The sequence below is a fragment of the Drosophila eugracilis genome, unplaced genomic scaffold (genome assembly GCF_018153835.1).
Source record: "Drosophila eugracilis isolate 14026-0451.02 unplaced genomic scaffold, ASM1815383v1 contig_47, whole genome shotgun sequence".
Taxonomy (NCBI): Eukaryota; Metazoa; Arthropoda; class Insecta; order Diptera; family Drosophilidae; genus Drosophila; species Drosophila eugracilis.
In genome coordinates this window covers 2,872,119-2,897,122 of record NW_024573338.1, presented here as the reverse complement: position 1 = coordinate 2,897,122, position 25,004 = coordinate 2,872,119, and the positions used below count along the sequence as shown (strand labels likewise).

The following is a 25,004-nucleotide window of genomic DNA, read 5'->3' as shown; positions in this document are numbered from 1 at the left end:
AAATTTGATTCGGAACATATGTATAAGAAATCTATTCCATCATAATTATAGTATTTTGTATAAATAGTATATTTTTGGCCGAAAATATCAGATGGGGTAGACAAATAAATAATATTTATAATATCCTTAATAGCAGAGCTCCGAGCAATAAAAGCAAACAGATTCGCCCTAGGGTCAAAGTTAGAGGCTTCGGCCTTATATCGATGTAAATTCCATAAAAGTAGATAGGAGTTTTCCTCAATCAGTCTCCGATGGCTGCCACCTGGGCGGTTTTCCGCCTGATATAGTCCTGATCTCCCAGGTTAATGCCGCCACCCACCAAGCCTCCTGAATTTAAATCAAACTCGTAGACTCTCGGCACGCAGTTTGGAATGTTAACCTTCTCGGTGGCCTCATTAGAGATTCCTGTAAGAAACATTACATTATATCATTACCATTAATCTAATCAGTTAGTCCAAATCATGCTTTGGGGAATCTGGCTATTTGTTCTGTCCATAGCTTACTTACCCTCGATGTGCTGAACGAGGGCACGTGCCACAGTTCCATGGACGCACATCAGAACTCGAGTACCTTTGAGCACCTCCCGCTTGACCTCCTTCCACACTGGTTTCACCCGATCGACGCACATGTGCAGGGATTCGGAGAGCGGAAACTGTCCAGGAGGAACCTCATCGAATATGGGATTACTGCAGATGGTGTAGTAGTAGCGGTTGCTCTCCTCAATGGGCGGTGGAACGCTGTCGTATCCTCGCCGCCAGGCCTGAACCTGTTCCTCGCCGTAAAGATCGGCAACTTTTCGTTTTTTACTACCCGTCAGATTTCCGTAGTGCCGTTCGCATAGTCGCCAATCCTTCTTGATAGGGACATAGGCGCAGTTTAACTTACAAAGTATCAGTTCAGCAGTTTCCCGGGATCTACTTAGTACGGATGAGTAGACAACGTCGAATTCCAGCTGAGACTGAGCCAGGGAAGGGATTGCCACCGTTAGAGCCTCCTTGATGCCTAGTTAAATAATAAAAAGAATAAAATTAGGCATAATAACAAGTTATTTAAGGATTAGACTTACCAAACTCGCTTAATGGTGCATCATGCCAACCACAGAATTTATTCTCTATGTTGAAATCACTTTCGCCATGCCGCAAAACCACCAGGCGATTTGTCTTCGTCATAAATTGAGAGCTAAAAAACAATTCACATTAGTTGGTTCTTATAAATGACGCTATGAGAGTAATTTTTAAATAAGAAAGGTGTTATACTATCCTAAATAGTTAAATAGATGAAACCAAAGTAGTTCCATTACCATTTCGTGGAAAAAGAGGTAATACGGTAATGTTTATAAATGTTATTAAATCGAAGCTAGTTTTATTCTGATTAAGCACTCTTAATAATGTAATAGGAGCACTATTTGGGTGTTTGCAGTATGCTTTTGTAGATATAGTTAGATCCCACGGTGGGTCACCGGTTTTCTGCGTATGTCGATGCAGTGGCACTTGGTGCTCAGTGCCTTATCTGGCCTTGTTGGTTTATTTTATTTAGTTTATCCACTGTAAAATTTAGTACGGGTCTTAACCGCCCGATTAGCTAGGGGTGAACGGCAATCTTGAGAGTAATATATACCTCATGATAAGGGTGAAGGTATATATGTAGATATATATGTTAACAACTGCCGAGAGCCGGAGACTTGAGAATTCGAACGTGTGCTCACCTCGACACCGTCCGGATGCGATTGAAGCGCGGTCCAGCGGCGGACTCCCCGCGAAGGCCAACAAAAAAAAAAAACCGACATCCGAAAGCACCGCGCATTCCGCACATATTTTTCGGATAGTGTATCTGATAGATACAAAGCGCGGCAAAAACGCGCGCGGCTCGACCAACATGACGAGACAAAAACAAAATATAATTCGCATTATCTGATGTCCAGACATCGGCAGCATAATCACACACACACACGAGCACACACACCCCCACAGAACAGGCCCATTCATTCACACAGATACTATTTTCTGGCTTGGCGTCGTTTTGGGTTTTTGTGTTTTGCTCGCCTCATTCTCAGTCTCAGTTCGAATCTTAATCTCTGTCTGGTCGTGGTTCTCAGATTCTCTTGCAGATTCCCCACCAATATTGACCAGGTAAAGGTAACCATGCTTTGGATATACCAGATACTTCCTAGACGTAAACAACGCCCCCACACCTTCGGATACTTACGCCTGAATTTCGCGCATTGTTATTCTCGTAGATTTTATCTTTAACTTTACGTATTTTTTTCTACGTTTTTAAATATGTTTTGTTGGATTTTCGCGTATGTTCACGTTGATCTGTTGGGCTTTTATATACGTTACAGTTTACTCTTCAAGAACTTGATGAGAACCATGGCCTGTCTTCCTGGTGCAGCTGCAGCCACCACGTTCCTGTATCTTTCGGATGCCAGTCCGCACTAAGCCCGATTCTTATTGGCAAACAATTTTATCGCGGCGCAGTTGCTATTTGTTTTTTTCTTTTATTTTTATTTTTGTTTTTGTTTTGCGGCTGTGGCGGATATATAATTGTTTTGTTGTGCTGTCGTTGCCGCCAAACAGCTGATTCGCTGGGTTTTACGCTCAATTTCGAATCAACTGGGGAAAATCAATAACAATAACACTATTAACTGAAATTTTTCTACTTGGTTTCGTTTTGCAGTAAAATTGAGTTAAAACGAACTGTTTACATTTTTGTCAACTCGGTTTTTTAAATACAAAGCGAGCATTAAACGTTTTTCTTTTTAATCTCACATATTTAGCATCTTCAAATTAGCAATAATTACTTGTTGCTTTAGTGTAGAACAAAAAATATTGCAAATCTGGAACACGCAACAACTTTTTGTCTACAAAATATGAATCTTTTAAATTTTTCTGCAAGTAAAAAAATAAAATAAATACATGTCTACTTAAAACAGTTACAGACATTGGAATTGCCGTACTAAATTCACATGTATTTTTTCTAAAATTATTAATATAACTAAATATTTGTTTAATTCATAATTGATAACCCTTTTCCAACACAATTTTCGTCTGCATTAAGCCCAAAATATCTGCCACGCGCTTTATGCGAGTCGGTATTTAAATTTAGCTGATTTGTTATATAAACTCACCTGAAAGCTGTTCCAAGTTCGTATTGTAATAAAAAAAAATTGTAAGAGCTATGTTCTACATTTCGATTGTGTGTGTTATCTGGGAAATAATAAAAACTCTTCGCTTTCCGCAGCTGCAACTGGCATACGGCTGAAAAACTGGATCTCAAGAGTCTGCAGCCTGCTTGCCTTTCTAAGCTCAGCTCACAAAAATTAACACATAATTCAAGGACCAGCCAGATATCTGACTTACAAGAGGATGTCACGATCAAAGATCAAAATAAATATGATTAATTTTTAGTTTTTGAGGAAACATGTTAAAAAATATGAAACTAGTTCTTGCCGGGTGTGTTAAGTCGTTGAGAACGAAAATACAAATCGGAAGTAAAATATAATATATTTAAGAGCTTTAAAAATTAAATGAAAGGATATAGATTAATAAAACCAGCATTATTATAATAATAAAAACAAAAAAAATCCGTAACTTTATGTAAAAAGTTTTCACTAATAGAATGTGTTTTCTATATAGGTAGCGACTAGCGACACCCATAAATAATATTTGACCGACGACTTAAGTTATGTTAAGGAATTTGTTCAATTTGAGTAATCTATTTTTAAGTCCCTATCGAGCCGAGTTCCAAGTTTCCATTATAATGCAATCTTGGGGTAACGGAGCTCGAGTACCGGGTATGACATCGTCGAGTCGAGATTACCATCTATTGCTGCTCCGCCGAGCATTTGACAATGTTACTCTCCCAGTGACGGAAACTCAAACCCAAAACGGGGCCCTTTGGTATAAAGGTTTTGGTCTAAGACGATCGCGGCTCAGTCTGCAGAGAAACGTGCGTGGTTTTTGGTCTTTGGTCTTCGGTCAGAGGTTACTGTGTGGTTCGAATTTTGACTAGATCGGTGAGGACGACGTGTATACAGCGGATGATCTGTGATCAGGTGGAAAATGCATTTTCCGGCTTTTGATGACTTCTATCAGAGAATTGTGTTTCTGCTGCCGTTCGTCGCAAGTGAGTACAAAAATGCAAACCAGTGAGGTGTGTCGTGTCCAAGAAGAACACAATACGGTAGTGGATCTCCTTGATATTGAGACGCCAGACACCGATCAATTGATCTCCAGACCCTATAACCCAGATCTTGAGACTATGCGACCAGAAACGGTACATGACCACCGTTGTCTATTACGTAGTTTTCGGATTCATAGGAGAATTTATGAGCCATCTCCTCCAACCGAACCGAACCCTCTCGTATGTCACACTCGACGCTCATAAAACTGTCTCATCGCGGTTGATCTAATGGATAGCAAACAACCCAGTGGCTTGTAAATAATAACAATAATTAAATTTGCATCCACAAATGCCCCATGAAAGCCAATGAGCGCGTCAATTTCGGGGGCGGAGTAGATGTCGAAGTACCATCCATTGTTATAAGAGCGGCGTGTGCGATCCATCGTTTGGAACAATGTAAACAAAAGGAGGTTTCCATGGTCCGGACCCGAAATCAAGCAATTATGCTACGCTTAAACATAACCGTAGTCTCTGCGAAATTGCTGAAATTGCGGAGACGATTTTGGAAATTGGCAAGTGCAGAAATAGCTTCAACGGCCTTCCTAATTGCTTGCGAAGTGACCACGCCTGTTCCAAGCAGCATAAATAAACGTGGGAGCTAAAGATTACCCAAGAAATAGATCAAATTCAATGTGAAATAGATATACAAAGTATTAACATCCGAATCTCATTTCAGATTTCAGATCTAATGAGTTTGATTACAAAGCACCGGAGAGGTGGCAGGATAAATATCCGCAATGCGGTGGTTCAGACCAGTCACCAATTGCGATTAGCAGAAGAAAGGTGATATCACTGAACTTGCCCCCATTGGTTTTCGGCCTTTATGATGAACTCTTTGATGATCTGGTGACCATGACAAATAATGGACATACAGGTATTTCTAAATACTTTCCACCAAAATTGCAAACTAATTAATTATCTTACAGTGGAATTCAAGGTACCATCTACCATTTATGGCGTGAGACCCTATGTTACGGGAGGACTTTTACAAGACTGCTACGACGTTGAGGCAGTTCACTTCCATTGGGGATCCCCGCAAAGCAAGGGTTCTGAGCACATACTCAACGGACGTCGGTATGATCTGGAAATGCACATAGTCCATCGGAATACCAAATATCTGACCCTTGACGAAGCCCAAAACTATAGCGACGGAATTACAGTATTGGCAGTGCTCTTCAAGATTGTGCGGGTAAATACGTTTAATCCTAAAACTAAATATCTTAAACTAAGCCAAATTTCCTTGTCTGTGAATTACCTAATCTTCATTTTTAGACGTCTCCAACGTTCTATCAACCTGGACTCAATGAGGTCTTTAGTTCGCTGCTCCATTTGGGTAATTTTAACAGCAGCTACACTGTGCAGGAACGTTTCACCCTGGGATCTTTGCTTGGCAACCTGGACAGAGGCAACTTCTTTACGTATAAGGGCTCCCTAACGACGCCACCATGCTCTCCAGTGGTTCAATGGCATGTATTTGGCGAGGTGCTGCCCATTTCGCATCAGGAACTGCCAAAGTTTTGGCAACTCCGCGACGCCCGGGGTCTTCCGCTGCAAAAGAACTTTCGGCCACTACAGTCACAAGAAAACCGACTGATCTTCTACCGGCAGGCTTTTGTGCCGCTCCAGCAGGAGCAATTGCAAGAACTGATCTGGTTATAGCCATAAGATTAACCCTAACACCTTTTATTCCAATGAAATGTAAAGTAATTTGTCATTATAGAAGATCTTAGTGCTTAAATTAGGGGGTTCAAAACGCCGAGCTCAGGAACATCATTGGAGTCTAATCCACAGATTAATCCCTTTTGCACCTAGCCAGGTACGAAGCCAGCAGTCCTAACTGCAAGGCACAAAGGATCTTTGTAAAAGTCGGCGTGCGGGGCATTCCAGAGGGCATTCTTAATAAGGGTTGCGGTGCGACCTGACTTCGCAGTGTACCAAACTGTTGTACTTGGATAGTGGCAACCAAGGAGGTGGGGTTCTGCTTTAGAGCTACAGGCTTTGAGGGCCACTTGACTGCCGGAATAAGACCCACTGGCATGGTGGTCATCGTATGGAACTCATGATCCCGTCCGTCGAAGGGTGGCCGTGGCACACGCATTCGAGGATTAATAGGTGGATGGAATGGCGGTGTTACCACCACCTTACGACGCTGATGGCCCAGACCCTGGGACTCCCCCGCTTTGTCCTTTTCGAGGCTGGTGTCCATCGGCGGCCTAGAGTGTAGATCCTGTTCACCTTTAAAGGGGTCCTGGCCCCTGTAGTTCACACGACGATCTTGACCCTTGCGCATAACGCTGATCTTCTTGCCCATTTTTTCGAGCTGGGCTTTTTGATTTTCTATATATTGCCGATGCTCTTCGGTATTTTTCGTATCCTCGGATTGGTCTGCATTTTTAGCATCTGCGGAGCCACCACGCTGTTTTCGCTGTTTAGCTGGTAGCGCTTCCTTTTTGGTTTTCAGTGGCTTACTTGGCTTTGATGTGGAGACATCTTTAGCCATCGGATCAATAATCGTCTCAGTTTTGGGTGTATCTGCAGGGACATTCTTTTTCGAAGCTGGCACATCGGGTTGCCTGACTTCATCCTCGAACTTGATGGGGGCATCTGTACGCCGTGGCTGTTGTTCTTTGGGCATGAAAGGTTTGGTTCTTGGCGAAGGTGGTGGAACTGAGCGGGGTTGATTATCGAACTGGGGAGAGCCCTCGGGAATGTTGGACTGTTTATTGGGCGATGGAACTGACAAGGGCACAGCTGGAATTTGAGCAGGTGTGGGGGTACTTGGTTGCTCCGTAATTCTCTTAGCAATTTCGGGATCCGATTCTTCCTCGGACATACTTTCATTGTTTTCATCACCTTGGCTTAACGACTTCACATCCAAATCATGCTGCAAAGCTTCCTTTAGTTGATGTGTCAGCTTATCTAGCCTATCCTGGTCAGATTTGCTGAGTGTTTCGTTTGTTTCCTTGGCGTTAGGCTCTGTCGTGCGGTCGTCATTATCAATTGATTCACTGTTCTTTAGCCAATCCCACTCGTGATGGCCAGTCTCCATATCCTTGCTTTCGCTATAATAACGTGTATTGGCCTCTTCCAGATATTGATACGGCTTCCGCTCACCAAACTTGTTTAGCAGCTCGTCAGAGCCGCTGATCTCCCTGTTCTCGGCCCGTACTTGAAGGAGCTCTTCATCGTGATGGGTATCCAAATCCTGCAACCTATCATCATGCTCTATTGGTAGCCTCGAGTGGTCTTCGTAAGCTTTGGAATCTTCTAATTCTTCTGAAGAGTAGTTCTGGATATCTTCTTGAAGATTATTTTTTTCTCGTTGCATTATTTTTTGCCACTCGAGCATCTCCTCGAGCTCCATTTTCTCTTTAGTGTAAGTACGTCCTTTTTTCCCAATGAGTGGCTCCTCGTTCAGTTCGAATTCGTTTTCATCCTGAAGTTTCATTTCGACAAGCTTCTCGGCCTCTAAAGGCTCCTCTGAATCGGCGAACATAAGCTCTTTAAGATTATCAGCTTTTGATTTAATTTTGAGTTGCTGCCTGTCTTGTGATTCTTCCAGAGAATGCGCTTCCTCTGGATTGAGACCAACAAATTCGGATTCATATGGTTGATTTTTTAGTTGATTTATTTCCTCTTCCAATGGGTTATTCAGTTCAGAAGTTTCTTCACTCATTTCACCTTTCAGTTGATAAGTTTCATCCTCAATTTCGCCTTTAAGCTGAGAGTTTTTCTCCTCCATTTCGCTAATCAGTTGAGAAGATTCACCCTCCTCCATTTGGGGATTATCTGTTTTAATTTTACTTTTCAGTTCAAAATCTGCATCGTCCACTTGGTTTTTTAACTGTAAAGTTTCGTCCTCCATTTGACTTTGGGCAATTATTTTTTCCATTTTTTCCTTATCACCAAGAGCTTGAATAGTCTGCCTAATAGATTTTATTAGATTCTCCTGAGCTTTAATATTAACCGCTTCTTGTTGGTCTATATCAGATTTTAGTTCGGCCATCTTTAGAAGCTTTGAAGGACTTGGCTCTCCATGATCGAAATGTTCGCTTTTTTGGTTGGACAAATTTAGAGGTTCAGACTCCGAACTCACGTCTAGTATATCCGTTGTATCGTTAATGCTTTCTTCGGCCATGCGATCAGATTCTACGGATGAGTCCATATAGTGTACTTTATGTGTTTTAGTATTGTCATCCTCTTGGCCTGCAGCCATTCTAGGTGACATGAGGGACAGGGTCCTAGCGCTATCTCGATCTTCTTCCAGCAAGAGCTGCACTTGTCTATAGCCTTCATCAATGTCCATTTTGAAGGCCACCTGCACATTTCCGTCCCGGATGTCATTATGAAGACGCGTAGCTTGCACACTCAGTCGGCTTGGCATTTCTTCGGCTTCAAGGGAGGAATCCTGTGATGCAAGTTGTCTCGAAGTCGTCTCCTCGGTGTCGTACTCGTTGACTTCTGTCCAGTCTTCCGTCACTTTAAGGTCCTTAAAATTTTCGTTGCCCGCTCTAGCCAAAACCTTATCTAAAGCGCTTCTCAGCTTGGGCAGGGTGTCAGCCACTTGATCCAGCACATGGTCTTTATTTTGCTCGCCCTTCTCCGACTCGTGGCTTAGTAAATGCGATATAGATGAATTGCTGAGATAGGATAAGGATAGGTTAAGTTTATCTTGAACATTGTTTTTTACCTTAGGTCTGGGTGATTTCTCAGAGCTTCTACCATCAGTTCTGGCGGAGCCTCGCTTTGACATATGAGGTGGATAGCCGTAAAAAGAGGAAATCTATTTCGAAAGGGATTGAAATCAATAAAGTTTTTAATTATTTACTGCAGCCCCCGCTTACTCGTGTTGCAAGAGTTCCTTCTCCAAAAATCCATTCACATCACTGGCCACCATAGGTCCTAATAACTTGCGGCCTTGAAGTAGGTTGGCTTCTATTTCCTCAATTGTTTTGCCCGAGGTTACAAGGCTTTTTGCAAAGGTGGCATTCTTATCGACTGTATAAACGCAAATTAAAATCATTACTTACTAAATAAATATATATTGTTATCCTTGTACTTACCAAAGCTTGAAGCTACCGTGTTAGCTACTCCGCAGCTTTCGTAGAATGTAGACATTTTGGCGGAGGGGTAGAACGTCTTGATAAACCGCATCATTTCCTTTATCCCCAGGTGGATGGCTGTCAACCGTGCGTTTTCGCCTAAGCGAAGCCCATCTACGAAACCAGCTCCAAGGGCGATAATATCCTTAAGCGTTCCGCACAGCTCTACTCCATCGACGTCATTAACAGAAATAATTCTGCAATTGTTGGTTTGCATGGCTTGAGTTAGCAGCTTGGCATGTGCATCTTCGTTGCAGCCGACGGTCACTTCGGATAGCTTTCCCTGAGCCATTTCCATGGCACTATGAGCAGACATCATCGAGTAACATGGAATGGCCAGTCGCTCGCTGATGGTGTGCGACACGAGCCCTATTTCCTCACCACTGACGCGCATCAAGCCCTTGGTCATGGATACGGCAAAAGCAGTCTCCTTAATATTTCCAGCCAAGATGTTGCAATAGGATTTGACGAATTCATGGGGCATGGAAAATATCAAAATATCTGCATTCTGGGCAGCTTCCAAAAGATCATTAACTGCAATCTGAAAAGAAATTACAACTTAATATAAAAATTTCTAAGTGCAAAAACTGCAAAAAAGATTCCCTTACCAGGTTATTGGGCAGCTTAATCCCAGGCAGATACTTGACATTCTCGTGATGACTGTTAATAACCTCAGACAAAGCGGTGTTCCGAATCATCTCATCATAAACATAGATATGTACCTGGCTGTCAAAGCCACCCTTTAAGACATTGTTGCTTACGGCGGCCGCTATGGCCGTGCCCCTATGAAAAACAATTCCAGAATAATTTAGATGTGTTTATAGGTTGGAGTTTGAGAAAGCCTACCAGCCCTCGGCTCCAATGATGCATACTTTCAGATTTCCGGCCATTGAACCACCTTTAAATTAACGTGTTACAATAATTTAGGGCCGAAACGCGACCAAATGACCGCCTTTTTATTTAGTAGATGTTGATCGCTCTAATTTTTATTATGAATTTTGAAAGTCCGGAGCAAGGTGGCGTCAAAAATGTAGTGTTGATGAGTTAAGGGACTTTAAAGGTAAACACCAAACCTACTTTACGAGCAGGGATGGAATTCGTAGACAATCCCTGATTCACTATCCATTATGGGTCGCCCCTGCGTTTGGCGGCTGTGCTGTGCTTCCATTTCCGAGATAGCGCGGATTTCAAACTCGGTGATGATTTGGGAGATACGACTCTTGGCTTCTGCCGCCAGTTTGGGTGGCAATCCTTTCACACTGACGCAGGCACTCTCAAAGAACAAATCGTAGCTGTTTCTCTGAAGAATAGGATGATTAGAAACTTTCGGCGCAGTGGGTGATTTGTCTCGCTCTCGATTCCAGGTCAATCGTTGGAAGTAGGCCCCAAGAACTTCCCGATCTCGTCTGATGCTTTGGATAAGTTCCTGGCGGTTCTGGGGCGTTTGCTTCGAATACGGTAACAGATTTCGCCTCACTGCCATGTTGATGCGGTTTGACCTGACCGACTGCAAATGATATTTCTCGCTTTAAACTGTAAACTTTAAAATTAGCTGGTTATTTTTTGATCGCACCTTTATATGATCCTCTTCTTTAATGAAAACATTATACTCCTGCTCGTTTTCCTCGTTCTTGGTAGTCGTTTTGTCGGATACACATGAGCTGCTCCACATCCTTTCGCTTTTATTATTTTTACAGTTTCGTTGAATTCTTTAGATTAGTCAAATAAAATGCATATCTTAACTACAACTGTTAACTATCATCAACCGGCGTCTTACTGTTTGCCTATCGAAGCTATCGATAAAATGATAATTTATACGATTACTATCTACTTGTTTGAACAATTTACTGAAAAATCAAGGTTATTCAAAATTCTTTACAATCATTTCATATAACTTTTTATCTAGTTTAATTGAAATGTTTACGTTTAATGATGTTTAAGCCGCAGCCTTTTTTTATAATCTATTTTATTCAACTTAAAAAATTATTACTAAATATTTCATCTAAACTATGACGCTCAACTAATCCCGCTAAAGCCGGACTGCTCAGCCACCGCTGGACTACAGTGTCCTGGCGGCCGAAGAACATGAGATCTACTTGTTAATGGGTTTTGATTTATAGTTTCCGTGGGAATTTTCTCTCTGAGACCGCGCAACTCTAGTTCGCAGATTAACTGCGATACCCGCATCTTTGCCTCTGCCACCAACTTTGGAGACAATGCCTTTACGCTAGAGCTAACGCTCTCGAAGAACAGGTCCACGTGGTTCTTCTCCTTGGGCGGTGGAGTGTGAAGCCTCTGGCTACCCATGAGTTCGCGGAAGGAGTCCATCAGGTCGTTCTTGTCCTGATGGATCTGCATGAGTAGCTTCAGACCGTCCTGGTTGGAGGTAGCGGAGGAGGATTCACTACGTCTGGGTAAGCTTGGCGAGGATTCGGCTATCTTGGTGGTGGCCTCCGCCTCAGAAAGGAGTTCCTGCTTGGGCACTGTCACTTCTTCAATGACTGTTGAGCAGGAGTTCGAAACAGAAATTATCGTCATAGGGACCGAATCTCCTAAAGTCCTAGTGGGAGGCTCCAAATTGACGTTTTCCGTCGTTGGATCTTCATCTTCCTCCTGCCGCATGGCCAACTTTCGTTGGTGGTAATACTTGCTACGCTGCTGTCGAATTCGAAACTCTTGGAGCGCCGCTCCCTCGCCTTTTGTGAGCAACGCCTCCAGATTGCGCTTGTGCTTTGTGGTCCGCTCGTGCCTCACAAGGTGGCACCGATTGCAGTCCATGGTGCACTGGCATGCGCGACAGAAGGGCTTGTTGGGGTCCTCGGCAGCTCGTCGCAGCCACGGATCGAAAATCTTGAGCCACTTCTCGCAAAACTTCTGGTTATACTTGGGTTTTAGAGTCCGCGATGAACATCTCTGTTCCTCCTCCCGCTTTGACGTCGACTTGTTGATTTTCCTCGCCTTCCTATAATTGTTTATTTCGCGTATAATAATAGTTATTCAAGGTTTGGGTGCTTACCACTCCAAATCGGAAGTGTTTTCCGAGAAGCTCATGGCGTTATTACCCGAATTTTCAAAATTGTTTATTTGGAAGTCTGAGTTATTGTTTTTTAGAATCAGCTGTTTGCAAAATATCGATTAGCCATTTCACTTAAGATATTATCGATAACAAGCCGGTAATCTTTAAAAATGTAATTATTTATGTTTGATACAATCATACATTAGTAAAATTCGAATCAAATTTAATTACAGAATTTGTTGTTAATGTTTTGATTTAAGAAAAAAAATTAAATATTAATATATAGAAAGCTTTTTTTACAATAACATAAATTTCAAAAGAAATTAGCGAATTGTACTGTGTGGATAAAAAATTTATTTAGTGCTTGGTCAAGTGCTGCTTGCAATATTCCCAAATAAAGAGTGATCCAGTCACATGCACATTCAAGGAACGTACTAATCCAAACTGGGGAATTTCAACGGCATAGTCCAAGAACCCAATTAAGTCTGCTGGTATTCCATGCTTTTCATGCCTGAGGAAAAGAAAATTATAAATTTCTAAAAAAGAAATATGATTAGCGAAGGAGTTACCCCAGCAATAGAATGCTCTTTTTGGGAAACTTAAAGTCTACAAAGCTTGTACTATGTGAGGTTTGCTCGGCCCCAACGATTTTAAATCCCTCCATTTGCTTTTCCAGCAGAAATTCAACCAGTGCTTCCGTTTTCACTTCAAGTATGTTTAAAGTTTTCTCAGCAGTCATGCTAAAAGATTATATTTAAAAGCAATAAATTATATGTAGTTGAACAGATATTACAATATATATAAATACCTCAAGTTGGTGAAATCGCTTTTCTCCGCCTGTGATTTCAAACCCAATATCAGCGTCTTAACACCAAGCACTTCACAGGTGCGCGCCAGTCCACCCAAATTCGGGAGTTTGTCTATAAGGGAAGCCACAACAATGAGCTCGTTATCCAAAGCTTTTCTCGTCTCGACTGCGTCACTCTCTGGATATATATCACCAATGGGATTCATCTTTCTCTGCACATTACCGTTTATTGCACCCAAAGGCGAAGCCAACTCAGGTGTCATTTCTGACTTTTTCGCTTTAAATGTTTCACAAGCTCGTTTCAGTTTTTCTCTAAAAGCGTACCTACAGCCAACGAAAGTAATGTTTTCATCAAAGGGTGCATTTGTCATTTGAAGAATAGCGTCAGAAACGGAATAAGGGCATTCTAAGCCAAGTTCTGGTAACAAAAGGCGAGCCTCGCTTTGAAACTCTTTCAATTTTTCGCCTAACGTTACTTCAATTGACCTCTTTAATGCATCTACTGACATTTGAATGCTGAAAATATAAACAAATTAGTAGCATCTTCGAATAATCGATGCTATAAACAGAAGATTACCTCTCAACTTCGCACTTAGTACAAAGACGATGCAGAACCAATTGGGCCAGCAGACGAGTCTGAAAATTCGCGCCCATTGTGAGAGGTAGTAGGACGGCAAAGATTTCGGAAAGTTGCTCTATTTTTAGGTTTGCCCAAAAGGACAAACAGTATATGTGGACGACAGAGATAAGAGACATTTGTTGGCTGGGCTTAAGAGTTCCCAGCAGCTTCAATTTCTCTAACAAGGGATCGATGCATGGCAACATTTTTGCAACAAGGTACTCGTAAATAAAGCATATATTGGGCTGATCGCCGGGAAACAAAGCGGCATCCCACAATTCGTTTGACCATTTCCATCTATCGCTTAGGTCCAATAGAGCTTTGCCAATTCGCATTTTCGTTCTGTGTTCCTTGCAGTTGGCGAAATAGCGTGGTTTCTTTTTGGAGAGCTCATTGTTAGTTCTCAGCAAATCGTCACATATGTAGCTTGTATCTAAGCTATTATTTGTCTTGGCATAATTAATAAATTGGACTCGGTCCATGGCTTCTGTATCTGCGCGTTGCCCAATCGTATACTCAAAGGCGCGTTCTATGCTGGGGATTTGTTATAACGTTATATTAAGAGTGTCGTTAAATCTAAAACAACATATATAATATAATACCGTGCATCGCCAGTAGTGGTTTCTCCTTCTAGCAATCTTTTTAGAACATACGAAGGCGGTGCTTTAATATACTCAGCGCAGTCCATGGTACCCAATAAGAATGTGTTTCTTTGCAAAACCTCCACAACGCAATACTCATACTCTTCGGCAGAAAGATTATTTACCGCATATTTCAGGATATTTTGCCTAAGATTTAAATAATAAATATGTAAGCAAAAAAATTTATCTTTCATGTTTAATACTTACGTTTCCCGGCACTTTAGTTTTCCCAATCGGGAAATCAGAGCAGGCAACACGTTCTCATCTGCCAATGGTTCTTTATGACTCGATAAGGTATTCGTCATGGTGGAAAATGTGTCATCAGTGCCCTGATCCAAAAGTTCCAAGGGGTTTAGCTTTAATTCGTCGAACTTGTTCCATATTTGTAAATTTATCTTAACAAAGAAATCCACGCAGTGCTCACGCACGAAGGAAATTTCCTCTCTGGTCTGGCAATCCAAGCGATCTAGAAGGTGTTGCTGCATCTCCTCCAAACTGACACCACTTTGAAGAAACGATGTATCAACATTATAGACAGATGTATAAAAATCCAAATATTGTTTCGGATTATCCAACTCTCGATGAAGGAACAGAGGTAAAAGGCGCCACCAACCGTGTTGGCCTCTTGGTAATGCTCGTAATTTCTTCAAAAACGCAACAAAAACATCATATTTATAGTCCATTTGAACCACGAGCTCGCAGCAACGACTGTTGAAATTACCAATATGTTCCTCGAAGTTGCTGCACTTTTCGATTTTGTCTATAAGTTGATAATGGTATTCATAACGGTCGATGGTATTGTACAATGACTCCATGAACAGTAGGTAATCGCCCAAGGACAAACTGTCGATTGTGTTCTGTAAAAAGACCAATGTCATATAATAAATTGAATTAATATTCTAGATGAACTTACACTGAACGAAAAGATAACATAATTGATAGCAGCACCACGCAGAATAGTATTTTGTAGAGATCTAACGCGGGCGCTTAACTGAAACAGCAGCTCTTTGGAAACCACGGGCAATTGGTTGAGTTCCCAAAGCAACAACCAATGGAGCAAAGGAACAGCATGCCACGGAACGCAAACAAGGGCTTCCAGCAAAATATCTGCCGGATATTCGGAAGCAAAATCCTTAATTTGCTGTTGTGTGAGGCAATCAGATACTTCCGGATTATAAAGCTGCGTTCGATTAGTGGCAGTCAAAAATTCTGTCAACAGATTGAAGCGGGATAGCTGGGCCATGCTGGAATGCGATAAAAAGTACTTTAGGGTCCAGCGCAGAACGAGGATGTTATTGTCGCCCAGGAGGCGTTTGCACAGTATCCTTAGCCAGGCCAGCCAGTCCTCAGTCAAGGTATTGGACATCAAACCGACGCGTGGCAGCAGAGTGCTGAGAGTGGGAAGAACCAGATGCGACTGCTGCTCCTCCAGATTTTCCATTATGCCCACATAAGCGTTCCACTGAATTTCGGTACATTGGAGCGCTGTTATCACTTTCTTGATATCCTGCAACTTGTGCATGAGAAAATAAGCTGACCGACGATCCTCGCGCACCTCCGACTGCAAGAGGCTCCGGGTTACTTCCAGCAATTCCTCGGCACAGTCTGAACCAAAGTTGTGGACGAAGTCTTCAAAAAGGTGGACCAGGATCTGGGCTGCATATGGCTGGTGCTCATTGTTCTGGCTCAGCGACCAGAGCTGCTGCAACACGAACTTAGCTTCGATCCGCGGGTACTTTTGAATATGAAGCTGTACGCAGACCAGTAAATTAGCTACCAATTGACGGCGACTGGCTGAGTCTTCACAGCTATCCGCAATCACCACAGATATAAGTTTGTGGAATACTTTGGGCCCGAAACGTACGTTCCACCTGCAGTTCGTTTGCAACAGGTTGTGGATGCACTGCAGCACCCGCTTCAGAGCCAGCTCGTTGTCCTTGTGGATATCCACCAGGTCGTAAAGCATTTCATCCAGCTCGGCAATCTCCCCCAGTAAATTTTGATTTTGAATAAACGCTTCAACTGCCTGGACAACAGCGTTTGTGGCCGTCGCCGTGGTGGCTTTGGTCGTGGGCAATGACATGGTACTAGTTCCTCCAATAAAAATCTCTAGACTATAACTTTTTGCTCATTAAACAATTATACGAAATTAAAGGAACGTGTTTTCACGAGCACTGTTTTGTTTACTTGTTGCAATCCGATAGATGAATTAGAGATGGACCACCGGCTGTTTTCCGGTTCGGACTGAAAGTATCGATGGTCTCCCGGTTCCTGTTTAAAATTTGGCGGTTATATTATGGAGTGTTTTATGCGAGAAATCATTTGCAATTTGATTTAAGTTCATTTCTATCTTGGTGTCAACATTTCGTAAGTTTTATTAAAAGTATAAATTCATTTATATTTGATCACATGGTTTTACTTTAAATGTGTCGAATAATATTTAATTTAGCATCACAATTTCTCTAAATTTAAATACTCCTCCCCCCTATTTAAACTATTTTTTGCCCTTATTTGAGCTTTCGGGATTCGAAGAGAGTTCCTTTATCTTTTTGCATATTGCTTTTAAATTTTTTTTGTCCTGCTCCTCTTGGGCTTGCTTTTTCTCCTCCGCCATTTTCTTGCAGAGCTCAACCTCCCTTTTCTTCTTTCTTTTGGCAGCAGTCTTTCTCGATTTTTTCTCCATTTCTGCTAGTTTCCTCTTTTGCTCCTGCCTTTTACACTTTTTGACCTGTTCCTTCTTTTTCTTTTCTTCTGCAAATAGCTTGCATTTCTTAAGTTCCTCCTTATTTTTCTTTTCCGCCGCCGAACTCTTTTCCTTCTCAGCCGATACTATTTTGGTCATTTCCTCCTCTATTATCTTAAGTTCTGCTTCATTTCTTTTGTTCTCTTCAGTTTTTTTGCACTTCATATTTTCTAACATTCTCTCGCATTTCTCACCTCCCTCATCGTTTTTGCATTTATTAGATTCTTTGGGCTCTTTACATTTGTCGGCCTTCTTGCACTCCTCTGCCTCTTGCATTTTCTGGCATTCCTTTTCTTGTTCACAGGAATCTCTTTCAGCCTTCTTTTTGCAGCGCTGTTGCAATGCTAATTTCCGGCAGCGTTCCTCTTGATCCCTTTCTTCCGTAGTCTGCTGACGGATGGTACAAAGACGGAAGGTGATCTTTTCCGCCGACATGGCATTGACTAGAACAACCGATCCCTGTTGGCCCGGCTCCAGGATGTTCATTTTGGCCATTAGCATCAGGCCCGACTGCATGATGCGTCGAAAATTCAAGCTTCCATGTACCATTTCCTCGACCAGCAGTGGGTAAACGCCTCGAAAAATCAGGCATTGGGCCGCCTGACATTTGTTACCCGTAAGCATTACAATGGGACATGGTGGCCTCATGTGACTAACCATTTGGGATACCATAGAACACGGACTGGCCACCACGATCGCTCTGGCCTGACCCACTGTGGCCGCCTCAGCAATAGCTGTTGTTACCGCCGAGACATGGTCGGCAGCAGTGTTACGTATTTCTCTTTTGAGATTGTTTTGCAGGCTTTCGTACCATAACACCGCCTCAACTTTGGCACAGATCTTGGCCATGGACTGCACACACTCTACCGGATACTTTCCTTTGGCTGTTTCTCCGGACAGCATTACAGCATCACATCCATCGAAGATCGCATTAGCCACATCTGAGGCTTCGGCGCGTGTGGGTCTCGGCTTCGTCGTCATTGATTCCATCATTTGGGTAGCGCAGATCACTGGTTTGCCCACTTTGTTGCACTTAGCTACGATCATTTTCTGGGCCAGTGGAACATCCTCCATTGGGATTTCAATGCCCATATCGCCCCGGGCCACCATTATGCCATCGGATTCGCGAATAATGTCATCTATGTTAAGCAGACCCTGGTGGTTTTCGATTTTGGAAATAATCTTTATGCTTTCACCCGTTGGTCCGAGTGCCTTGGCGGATTTCTTTCAGAGCAGTGACATCACGGATGAATGACGCAAAGATCAAGTCCACCTTTTGTTCGGCCCCAAATTTGAGATCCTGTTTGTCTTTTTCGGTTACACCGGGAAGATCTACTGGAACACCCGGCAAATTTATTCCCTTCTGAGAGCCCAGCTTACCGCCGTTCTCCACCTCACAGACGACCTCACCGCCCTTGGATTCTTTGACCACCAAGGCGATCAGCCCATCGTCCACAAAGATCCGATTTCCTGGCTTCACAATCTCGGGTAATCGCTGATAATCCATGTAGATGTTCTCCTTCGTGCAGTTGTTTTCCAGCTCCTTCTTGTTGCTCAATGTGACTTTATCACCGGCCTTGAGCTCAATATCAGCGGTGGCACTGCCGCCGGCCACCTTGCCCGTTCGAATTTCTGGACCTTTGGTATCCAGTGCGATGGCCACGGTCTTGGGAAGACCCGTTTGCTCCTCATACATGGCAATTGCTTTACGGGCCGCTTGTATTGTCTGGCAATGGTATTCATGGGTGCCGTGAGAAAAGTTCATACGCACTACCCGCATCCCCGCCCGGATGAGCTCCAGTAGCACTTCTGGGCAGTTGGACGACGGTCCAATCGTGCAAATGATTCCGCTGAGGGGAACACTCAGAGCAGGTGCTTGGAACTGCAGTCGCGACTGGTAATCTAATTCGGATGCAAATGGTCCGCGGTCCAGTTGGAACTTTGGCGGTTTCTAGGGAGGATTTGTAAGAAATCCGTAAAGAAAAACGCCTAAGCACTTACCTTCTTTTTACAATTGCTGGCGTAACAGCGATATCCTAGGTTTGACATAATACTGCAACATGGGGGCAGATTGGCCCTCCGGCAAATGATTCTGGCGTAAGGATGAATTTTGAAGAAATTTTGAGAGACCGAAACCAAATTTTTTTTTTAGTTTTAGCGTGATAAGTCAAACATGATTACAAACTGAGGGATAAAGTTTCACATTAACGATCGGAAAAAGGCAGTCTCTCAGGTTACATTTGACAAGAATCCAAAGCATCGAAAAAAATCCCTAAAATAACCTTTTGTAAAAAATGCTACTTTAGTTCCATACATACATAAATACAGTGATGACTTTATTATAATTTTTCGAAGAAATCTATATTATTCAACAATGGTATATTATATTTGTGTGTCTGTTTGAGGACCGGACCGGCCATCGGCGCTTCTGACAGCGGATCTAGCAGCCTCCTGCAGTTTCCAATATTCCGAATATTGTGTAATTAATAAATTAACTTGGTTATTAACAGTAATCAACGCGACGCCGGCGACAGCTGCGACGCATCCAGGTACTTCCTGAGCGGCAAAGTTTATTCGACGGTGCTGGAATGAGAGAAATTCCCAAGATTAATTTGATATTCGTTGTTCTTAATTTAGATCCCTTAACATAGATTAGCAACAAGCTATAAAGATCGTTAATAATTCTGTAATCTTTTAATACCTATTTCATATATTGTGCATGACATAATAATTACTTTTTTACATAATATAAATATACTTAGAATAAAAACTTACACAATGCGGATGGTGTTGGTAAAGCCGGAGCCCTGCTTCCAGCCGGTAACCACGACCACGGAATCGCCAGTCTTGATGAAGCCGTTCTTCTTGCCTACCTGCAGACCGAACTGGACGCGCACGTCCACATCCTTTAGCCAGTCACCAAGAGCGGGTTCTGCAAGCACAAATTTAAGGTAAAATACAAAATTCTTAAAACTTTAAAAAACGAAAGACTTACCCTTGTAGATAAGGGGCACCAGACCACGGTAAAGATGGGCCTGACGAGCGGTCTGCGGGAAACGGGTGACCGCGATGATTGGGCAGCGTGGGCGGTACTTGCTCACCTGGAAGGCAGACTTGCCACTAGTGGTGATCACCACAATGGCAGCAGCCTTGGCCTTAGTGGCAGCCTCAACGGCAGCGATAGCAGCAGCGTGGGAAGCATCGATGGTGCCAGCGCCGCGAACCAGATCGTTGAAAAGGTTCTGGTGCCACAGGGCAGCTTCCGCTTCCTTGCAGGTCTTGGCCATGGTTAGGACGCACTCCAGGGGGTACTCGCCCTTGGCGGTCTCACCCGACAACATGACACAGTCAGCACCATCCAGCACGGCGTTAGCCACATCGGAGATCTCAGCTCGAGTGGGACGTGGTTTCTTCACCATGGACTCCAACATCTGGGTAGCGCAAATCACAGGCTTGCCGGCCTTGTTGCAACGGGCGATCATGGCCTTCTGAGCGAGGAACACCTTTTCGGCAGGGATCTCAATACCCAAATCTCCACGAGCAACCATGATACCATCACCGGCCTCAATGATCTCGTCCAGGTTGTGCATGCCCTGCTGGTTCTCGATCTTGGAAATGATCTTGATGTTCTTGCCCTTCTCTCCCAGCACCTTGCGGATTTCGGTCAAAGCGGCGGCGTTACGGATGAACGAGGCAAAGACCATGTCCACTTCCTGCTCCACGCCGAACAGCAAATCGCTCTTGTCCTTCTCGGAGACAGCGGGTAGATCGACGGGTACACCGGGCAGGTTCACACCCTTGCGAGATCCCAAAGAGCCGCCGTTCTCCACCTCGCAGGTAATGGTATCCTTGGACACCTCACGTACAATCAGAGAGATCAGACCGTCATCGACGAATACCCGGTTGCCGGGCTTCACTACATTGACAATGTTCTCATAGTCCACGTACACAACCTCCAGGGAGCCCTTCTCCAGGAAGTCCTTGTTGGTGGTCAGTTTGATGGTCTCGCCCTTCTTCAGCTCAATTTCAGCAGTGCCGCTGCCTCCGATCAGACCGGTACGGATCTCGGGTCCCTTGGTGTCCAGGGCAATAGCCACGGGGTGTTCGTAGCCCAGTTTCGCCGAGTAGTTCTTCACCGCCTGACGAACATTGGCCACGGTGGCGGCGTGGTATTCGTGTGATCCGTGAGAGAAGTTCATGCGAGCAATGTTCATGCCGGTGGCCATCATCTTCTCCAGCATCTCCACGCTGCTGGAGGCCGGACCGATGGTGCACACAATTCCGGACAGACGGACATGGGGCACTGGCGAGTCAAACTGCAGACGGCACATGTGCTCCAGTTGGGTATCAGCTCCTGCGGCCATGTTTTGCGGTACTTCGTTGGGCTAATGAAAGGAGAACAGTAAAATTGATTAATTAGCGATCTCAATTTTTGTTCAGATTCTATTTCTAGAAATTCTACATGAAAATTAATCGCTCTTCTTTAATTTAAGCCTAAATGCAGTTATACGATTGTTTATTGTTTCGGGTTTAGCATTGCTATTACCAATAAACTATTTTAAACTTTATTTACTTATGTTTATATGTGCAAATAACTTCTCAGGTAATCAGCACCGTTTCCTTATATTTCACAATCTAGGCACTCAAAAAAAAAACTAGTTTTATGAAATCGAAATCATTCCCTGGTGAAATAGTGCAAGACATTATGAAACCAAATTAAAGCCCCAGCATAACCGAACTCTGCACGTGATTACCCATAATTATTTATAGGAATATGGATCGATACGGTGTTTATCGACCAAATTAAAGGTTTACTACCCGCTGTGCTTATAAATAGAAGCAACTAAGCAACGAATTGAATTTCTTGGCCAAAAAAAGTCTGAGGACTTTTAGTTCCAAAAGCCATTTAGGATATTTGACAAGCCACAAACACCTCAAAGAAACCGGCATTAATATCACCGATTTTATATTTATAAAAAAACATTTTACCATTTTGATATTGTTAAATAATATGTAAATAAGACATTGATCAAACTATAGATAAGAAATAAATCACCAATGATTAAGTATACTAATTCAAAACTTTAATCAATATGATAACGATACGGGTTGACACTAGACCCAACTAACATGATAGTGTTTATATCTTTAGAAATAGAATAAAACAAGATATTCCTTCTCTGTTTACGTTATAGTAAAGGGAACTCGGAATCTTTCGCTGCAGAATTTGCTGATGTAAACAAAGTGCGGGTACTTGAACAGCTTGAGTCGATTTGGTGTGGGTGGCCCAAAAGAGAGGACCGGAGAAAAGCACAGCAGGAGAGAGAGTAAAAGAGAGAAATTAGCATGCGGAAGAAAAGTGTGCACCGACGTCGGCATCGCTGCACCGCCGAAGGTCAGTTCTGCCGACCGCGACCGACAGAATTTTCGCAGCTGCAATTGCATAATTCCTTTTATTTTTCCCCAATGACTCTGATATCGGGCAAACCCGCTAGCCAACTGATTATGTATATCTTTATGGACCATTTTAGGCTAGTGTCAGGCCCGTGACATTGACGTACCTTCAGCTGCGGGGCCTCATCGTAGATGGTTACGTTCACCATTTTGTTGCCTACCGAACGGGCAGTATGTAACCAACGCGAATCGCTTTTGTGATCAAGATCGGTCTTGAGATATAGACGCCTATATCTTCCAGCTGCACACACAACACCACGTACAACACACACAAAGCCGCGACTGCCCGACTTCAATATTTTGGCAAAATATCTTCCACGTTCGAGCCGAAAATCCGGATATATCAAAAAGTTCGGACGCGGCGAGGACAAGGCAAAAAGTTCGACTGCCGCACAGATTTTTTTGGCAAGCGGAAATTTTCCGAGCCGTAGCAAAAGCGCTCAGAATGTCGGTAGCCCGAAAGAAAAAGAGAGCAGAAACGCAGAAACCCCGAGAGCCACGAGAGAGTTTAGGACCCAAAGAGGCAAGAGACGGACGCAACAGGCCACCCTTAAAGAGCCAACATTCGCGAGAAGCTTTATATACAGTACAGGAAGGGTATATGGAAGGATATACTCGATCAAGAAATTCCATAAACTCAGTTAATACAAGGCTACTACTTTAGCAAAGGATTCGATACAGCAAGCTAAATCCTGAGTGATAACTCAAGGGTATTAACTGTTTCTATGCTAGCATTCCTTCTAGAGAAATTAATTTTGATAATAAAGACGATAATTTTCATTCATTAACTGCAATAAGAAAGACCTTTTAAGCTTTGATCAATATAATTCTAATAACAATATAATAGTCTTAGAATAGCAAACTCATGTCATCAAGACTTAAACATAAAATATTAGCAGAAAGAATTTCGCTTAAAATTATGCCCGTAATATTGTCTGATAAAAAATGAGAATGTTTTAAGAAAATAAGAACATCATATTGTCTCAACATACCCTAACTTTTTTCGAGTAGGGTGTGAGGAAAGTTTATCCAAAGAGCGGGAAGCTTCGGAGTTAACTGGCATAAAGCTCAGTGGCTAGGCTAGCCGGTAATCGGAACAGAAGGTTCAACGTTTCATCGAGTGTTTATTAATTTTCGCTAATATATTATCACATGAGCACGCGATGTCACCATGTGTGCGTGGGTAAACAAAAAACCGATCATCAGCTGCGAGATGGCGCTTATCAGCCGACAAAAAATCGAAAAAAAAAAATAACCGAGGAAAAGATCCCATTGTCCCACTTAAACCTCCATTCCCACTGTGCTGACCTTGACAAGTTAATCTCCGCCACAAAAAGTAGCTTCATCCCACTCCCACCGCCATTATGCAAGTGCGTGAGCATTGAGTAGCTTTTCTTTTATCCCTCTCTCTCTCTTTCGCTCAAGAGTGACACGCGCAAAAAGCGTGCAGCATGAGCTTTTTGCTTTGCAGCTTTCGTCGCCGGAAAACGCACGAGAGAAAAGTTCTGAAAGTGAAAGTGCTTTTCCAGACTTCAGTCAATATGTAATACATATTATGCATACAGCGCATTTAACCTTGAACTTATAGGAGAAAGGACGTTAGCACCGTTACTAATTGAAGCTCAGGCCTACAACAACAAATGCTTATCACTGAGACAACAAAATAGCAACAAAGAATTAGACAGCCCGGCACAGACGACATTTATGCGAAATTACTCATCATACATGCTGTGCCCATTGGAATCGTCGTCACAGCGCCATTAAACAATTGCGATAATGGAAGTTTACAGCATTTCGAGATTATTATTGCTGCATTATTCCCGATGGCGTGTTTTATAGGGTGTGATTGCGATGGTATGGGCTTTTATACTTGAAGCGCGCTCCGTATGGAATGACTTCTATTTCACCTTTACACATTCCGCTAACGAGACACAACTTTAAGACTGTATGGGTGTGCGAATTCAATTCGCCGGTGTGAGTGTGTTTTGTGAGGCGGCACACTGAATTCTACATAATGTGGAGAAATTGCTTGCATCATCAACAACAACAAAAAGTCTTAACCGCGAACTAAGTTTGCGAAATTCTCAGAGCTTAAGTGGGATGATGTTTCGATTGAGGTCACCCTGTGATGATCTGATAATTACCTGCTTTAAACAGTTAAGGTGAACTCGCAGAGAGATGTATTTGCTCTTCCTGTTTTGGAATTAGTTTAATTCAATTTAAATGCACAGGCAGCAAACACTCCAATCAGAAACAGTGCGTCCGGCAAGCGATCTGTTCGGCGATTGAAAAAACAGTTGGACTCGGCTTTTATAGATGAGCGCGTGAGCCTATTCAAATGACCGCCTACTTGCCATCGCTAATCTATCGATTCCGTTGAAGATAAGCGGTTCGTGGCACGAAATTTAAAAAAAAAAATATATGAATTAAAGCGATAAC

At 42.9% G+C, this 25,004-nt stretch overlaps 8 protein-coding genes across 11 annotated transcripts; 1 reads left to right on the top strand and 7 right to left on the bottom strand.

Moving 5' to 3' along the window:
- Positions 1-50: 50 nt before the first annotated feature.
- LOC108115572 (phosphoglycerate mutase 2) lies at positions 51-3,250 on the bottom strand. 3 transcript variants are annotated; one of them, XM_017227080.2, is made up of 4 exons: positions 2,206-3,250; positions 1,067-1,179; positions 508-1,002; positions 51-405 (listed from the first exon to the last, which is right to left on the bottom strand). In XM_017227080.2, exons 1-4 carry the CDS (start codon positions 2,220-2,222, stop codon positions 242-244), a joined length of 789 nt encoding a protein of 262 aa, XP_017082569.1. In that variant the 5' UTR covers positions 2,223-3,250; the 3' UTR covers positions 51-241. The 3 variants fall into 3 exon arrangements, with proteins under 3 accessions (XP_017082569.1, XP_017082568.1, XP_017082570.1); XM_017227079.2 differs by having other exon boundaries at positions 2,340-3,250; XM_017227081.2 differs by lacking the exon at positions 2,206-3,250 and adding an exon at positions 1,618-1,720.
- Positions 3,251-4,061: 811 nt separating this feature from the next.
- Positions 4,062-5,841, top strand: LOC108115566 (carbonic anhydrase 15). The gene is made up of 4 exons (XM_017227072.2): positions 4,062-4,125; positions 4,859-5,056; positions 5,109-5,371; positions 5,455-5,841. Exons 1-4 carry the CDS (start codon positions 4,062-4,064, stop codon positions 5,839-5,841), a joined length of 912 nt encoding a protein of 303 aa, XP_017082561.1.
- Positions 5,842-5,849: 8 nt separating this feature from the next.
- Positions 5,850-10,236, bottom strand: LOC108115658. The gene is made up of 6 exons (XM_017227217.2): positions 10,131-10,236; positions 9,893-10,067; positions 9,246-9,825; positions 9,027-9,180; positions 8,873-8,965; positions 5,850-8,822 (listed from the first exon to the last, which is right to left on the bottom strand). Exons 1-6 carry the CDS (start codon positions 10,172-10,174, stop codon positions 5,975-5,977), a joined length of 3,894 nt encoding a protein of 1,297 aa, XP_017082706.2. The 5' UTR covers positions 10,175-10,236; the 3' UTR covers positions 5,850-5,974.
- LOC108115663 (protein suppressor of variegation 3-7) lies at positions 10,207-10,956 on the bottom strand. Its single transcript, XM_041819110.1, is given in 1 exon segment — positions 10,207-10,956. A coding segment is annotated over 1 exon segment (594 nt). The 3' UTR covers positions 10,207-10,362.
- Positions 10,207-12,417, bottom strand: LOC108115662 (protein suppressor of variegation 3-7). The gene is made up of 3 exons (XM_017227220.2): positions 12,301-12,417; positions 10,858-12,246; positions 10,207-10,791 (listed from the first exon to the last, which is right to left on the bottom strand). Exons 1-2 carry the CDS (start codon positions 12,333-12,335, stop codon positions 11,301-11,303), a joined length of 981 nt encoding a protein of 326 aa, XP_017082709.2. The 5' UTR covers positions 12,336-12,417; the 3' UTR covers positions 10,207-10,791; positions 10,858-11,300.
- Positions 12,418-12,634: 217 nt separating this feature from the next.
- On the bottom strand, positions 12,635-16,626 carry LOC108115660. Its single transcript, XM_017227218.2, has 7 exons — positions 15,282-16,626; positions 14,576-15,225; positions 14,330-14,515; positions 13,686-14,261; positions 13,109-13,624; positions 12,870-13,040; positions 12,635-12,811 (listed from the first exon to the last, which is right to left on the bottom strand). The coding sequence occupies exons 1-7, from the start codon at positions 16,449-16,451 to the stop codon at positions 12,658-12,660; spliced, it is 3,423 nt and encodes a 1,140-aa protein (XP_017082707.2). The 5' UTR covers positions 16,452-16,626; the 3' UTR covers positions 12,635-12,657.
- Positions 16,627-16,725: 99 nt separating this feature from the next.
- Positions 16,726-19,286, bottom strand: LOC108115661 (pyruvate kinase). The gene is given in 3 exon segments (XM_017227219.2): positions 16,726-18,323; positions 18,325-19,062; positions 19,113-19,286. Coding segments are annotated over 3 exon segments (2,247 nt in total). The 5' UTR covers positions 19,161-19,286; the 3' UTR covers positions 16,726-16,862.
- A 140-nt stretch (positions 19,287-19,426) lies between these two features.
- On the bottom strand, positions 19,427-24,865 carry LOC108115695 (pyruvate kinase). 2 transcript variants are annotated; one of them, XM_017227265.2, is made up of 4 exons: positions 24,710-24,865; positions 20,107-21,496; positions 19,887-20,043; positions 19,427-19,694 (listed from the first exon to the last, which is right to left on the bottom strand). In XM_017227265.2, the coding sequence occupies exons 2-4, from the start codon at positions 21,473-21,475 to the stop codon at positions 19,682-19,684; spliced, it is 1,539 nt and encodes a 512-aa protein (XP_017082754.1). In that variant the 5' UTR covers positions 21,476-21,496; positions 24,710-24,865; the 3' UTR covers positions 19,427-19,681. The 2 variants fall into 2 exon arrangements, with proteins under 2 accessions (XP_017082754.1, XP_017082753.1); XM_017227264.2 differs by lacking the exon at positions 24,710-24,865 and adding an exon at positions 22,673-22,944.
- Positions 24,866-25,004: the final 139 nt, after the last annotated feature.

Coding starts and splice junctions, on each gene's coding strand:
- LOC108115572 (XM_017227079.2), bottom strand. CDS start 2,371: ATGGTTCTCATCAAGTTCTTGAAGAGTAAACT. Junction 1,180..2,339: donor AAGTTCTTGAAGAGTAAACT/GTAACGTATATA, acceptor ATTGTTTTTTAG/CTCTCAATTTATGACGAAGA. Junction 406..507: donor CCTCGTTCAGCACATCGAGG/GTAAGTAAGCTA, acceptor TGTTTCTTACAG/GAATCTCTAATGAGGCCACC.
- LOC108115566 (XM_017227072.2), top strand. CDS start 4,062: ATGCATTTTCCGGCTTTTGATGACTTCTATCAGAGAATTGTGTTTCTG. Junction 5,057..5,108: donor GACAAATAATGGACATACAG/GTATTTCTAAAT, acceptor ATTATCTTACAG/TGGAATTCAAGGTACCATCT. Junction 5,372..5,454: donor TGCTCTTCAAGATTGTGCGG/GTAAATACGTTT, acceptor CTTCATTTTTAG/ACGTCTCCAACGTTCTATCA.
- LOC108115658 (XM_017227217.2), bottom strand. CDS start 10,174: ATGGCCGGAAATCTGAAAGTATGCATCATTGGAGCCGAGGGCTG. Junction 9,826..9,892: donor TTAAGCTGCCCAATAACCTG/GTAAGGGAATCT, acceptor ATTTCTTTTCAG/ATTGCAGTTAATGATCTTTT. Junction 8,966..9,026: donor AAGGAACTCTTGCAACACGA/GTAAGCGGGGGC, acceptor CTTTCGAAATAG/ATTTCCTCTTTTTACGGCTA.
- LOC108115662 (XM_017227220.2), bottom strand. CDS start 12,335: ATGAGCTTCTCGGAAAACACTTCCGATTTGGAGTG. Junction 12,247..12,300: donor AACACTTCCGATTTGGAGTG/GTAAGCACCCAA, acceptor AAACAATTATAG/GAAGGCGAGGAAAATCAACA.
- LOC108115660 (XM_017227218.2), bottom strand. CDS start 16,451: ATGTCATTGCCCACGACCAAAGCCACCACGGCGACGGCCACAAACGCT. Junction 13,625..13,685: donor ACTAAGTGCGAAGTTGAGAG/GTAATCTTCTGT, acceptor TTATATTTTCAG/CATTCAAATGTCAGTAGATG. Junction 13,041..13,108: donor AGCGATTTCACCAACTTGAG/GTATTTATATAT, acceptor ATAATCTTTTAG/CATGACTGCTGAGAAAACTT.
- LOC108115695 (XM_017227264.2), bottom strand. CDS start 22,714: ATGGTGAACGTAACCATCTACGATGAGGCCCCGCAGCTGAAG. Junction 21,497..22,672: donor ATGAGGCCCCGCAGCTGAAG/GTACGTCAATGT, acceptor TCCTTTCATTAG/CCCAACGAAGTACCGCAAAA. Junction 20,044..20,106: donor GGTGCCCCTTATCTACAAGG/GTAAGTCTTTCG, acceptor TTGTGCTTGCAG/AACCCGCTCTTGGTGACTGG.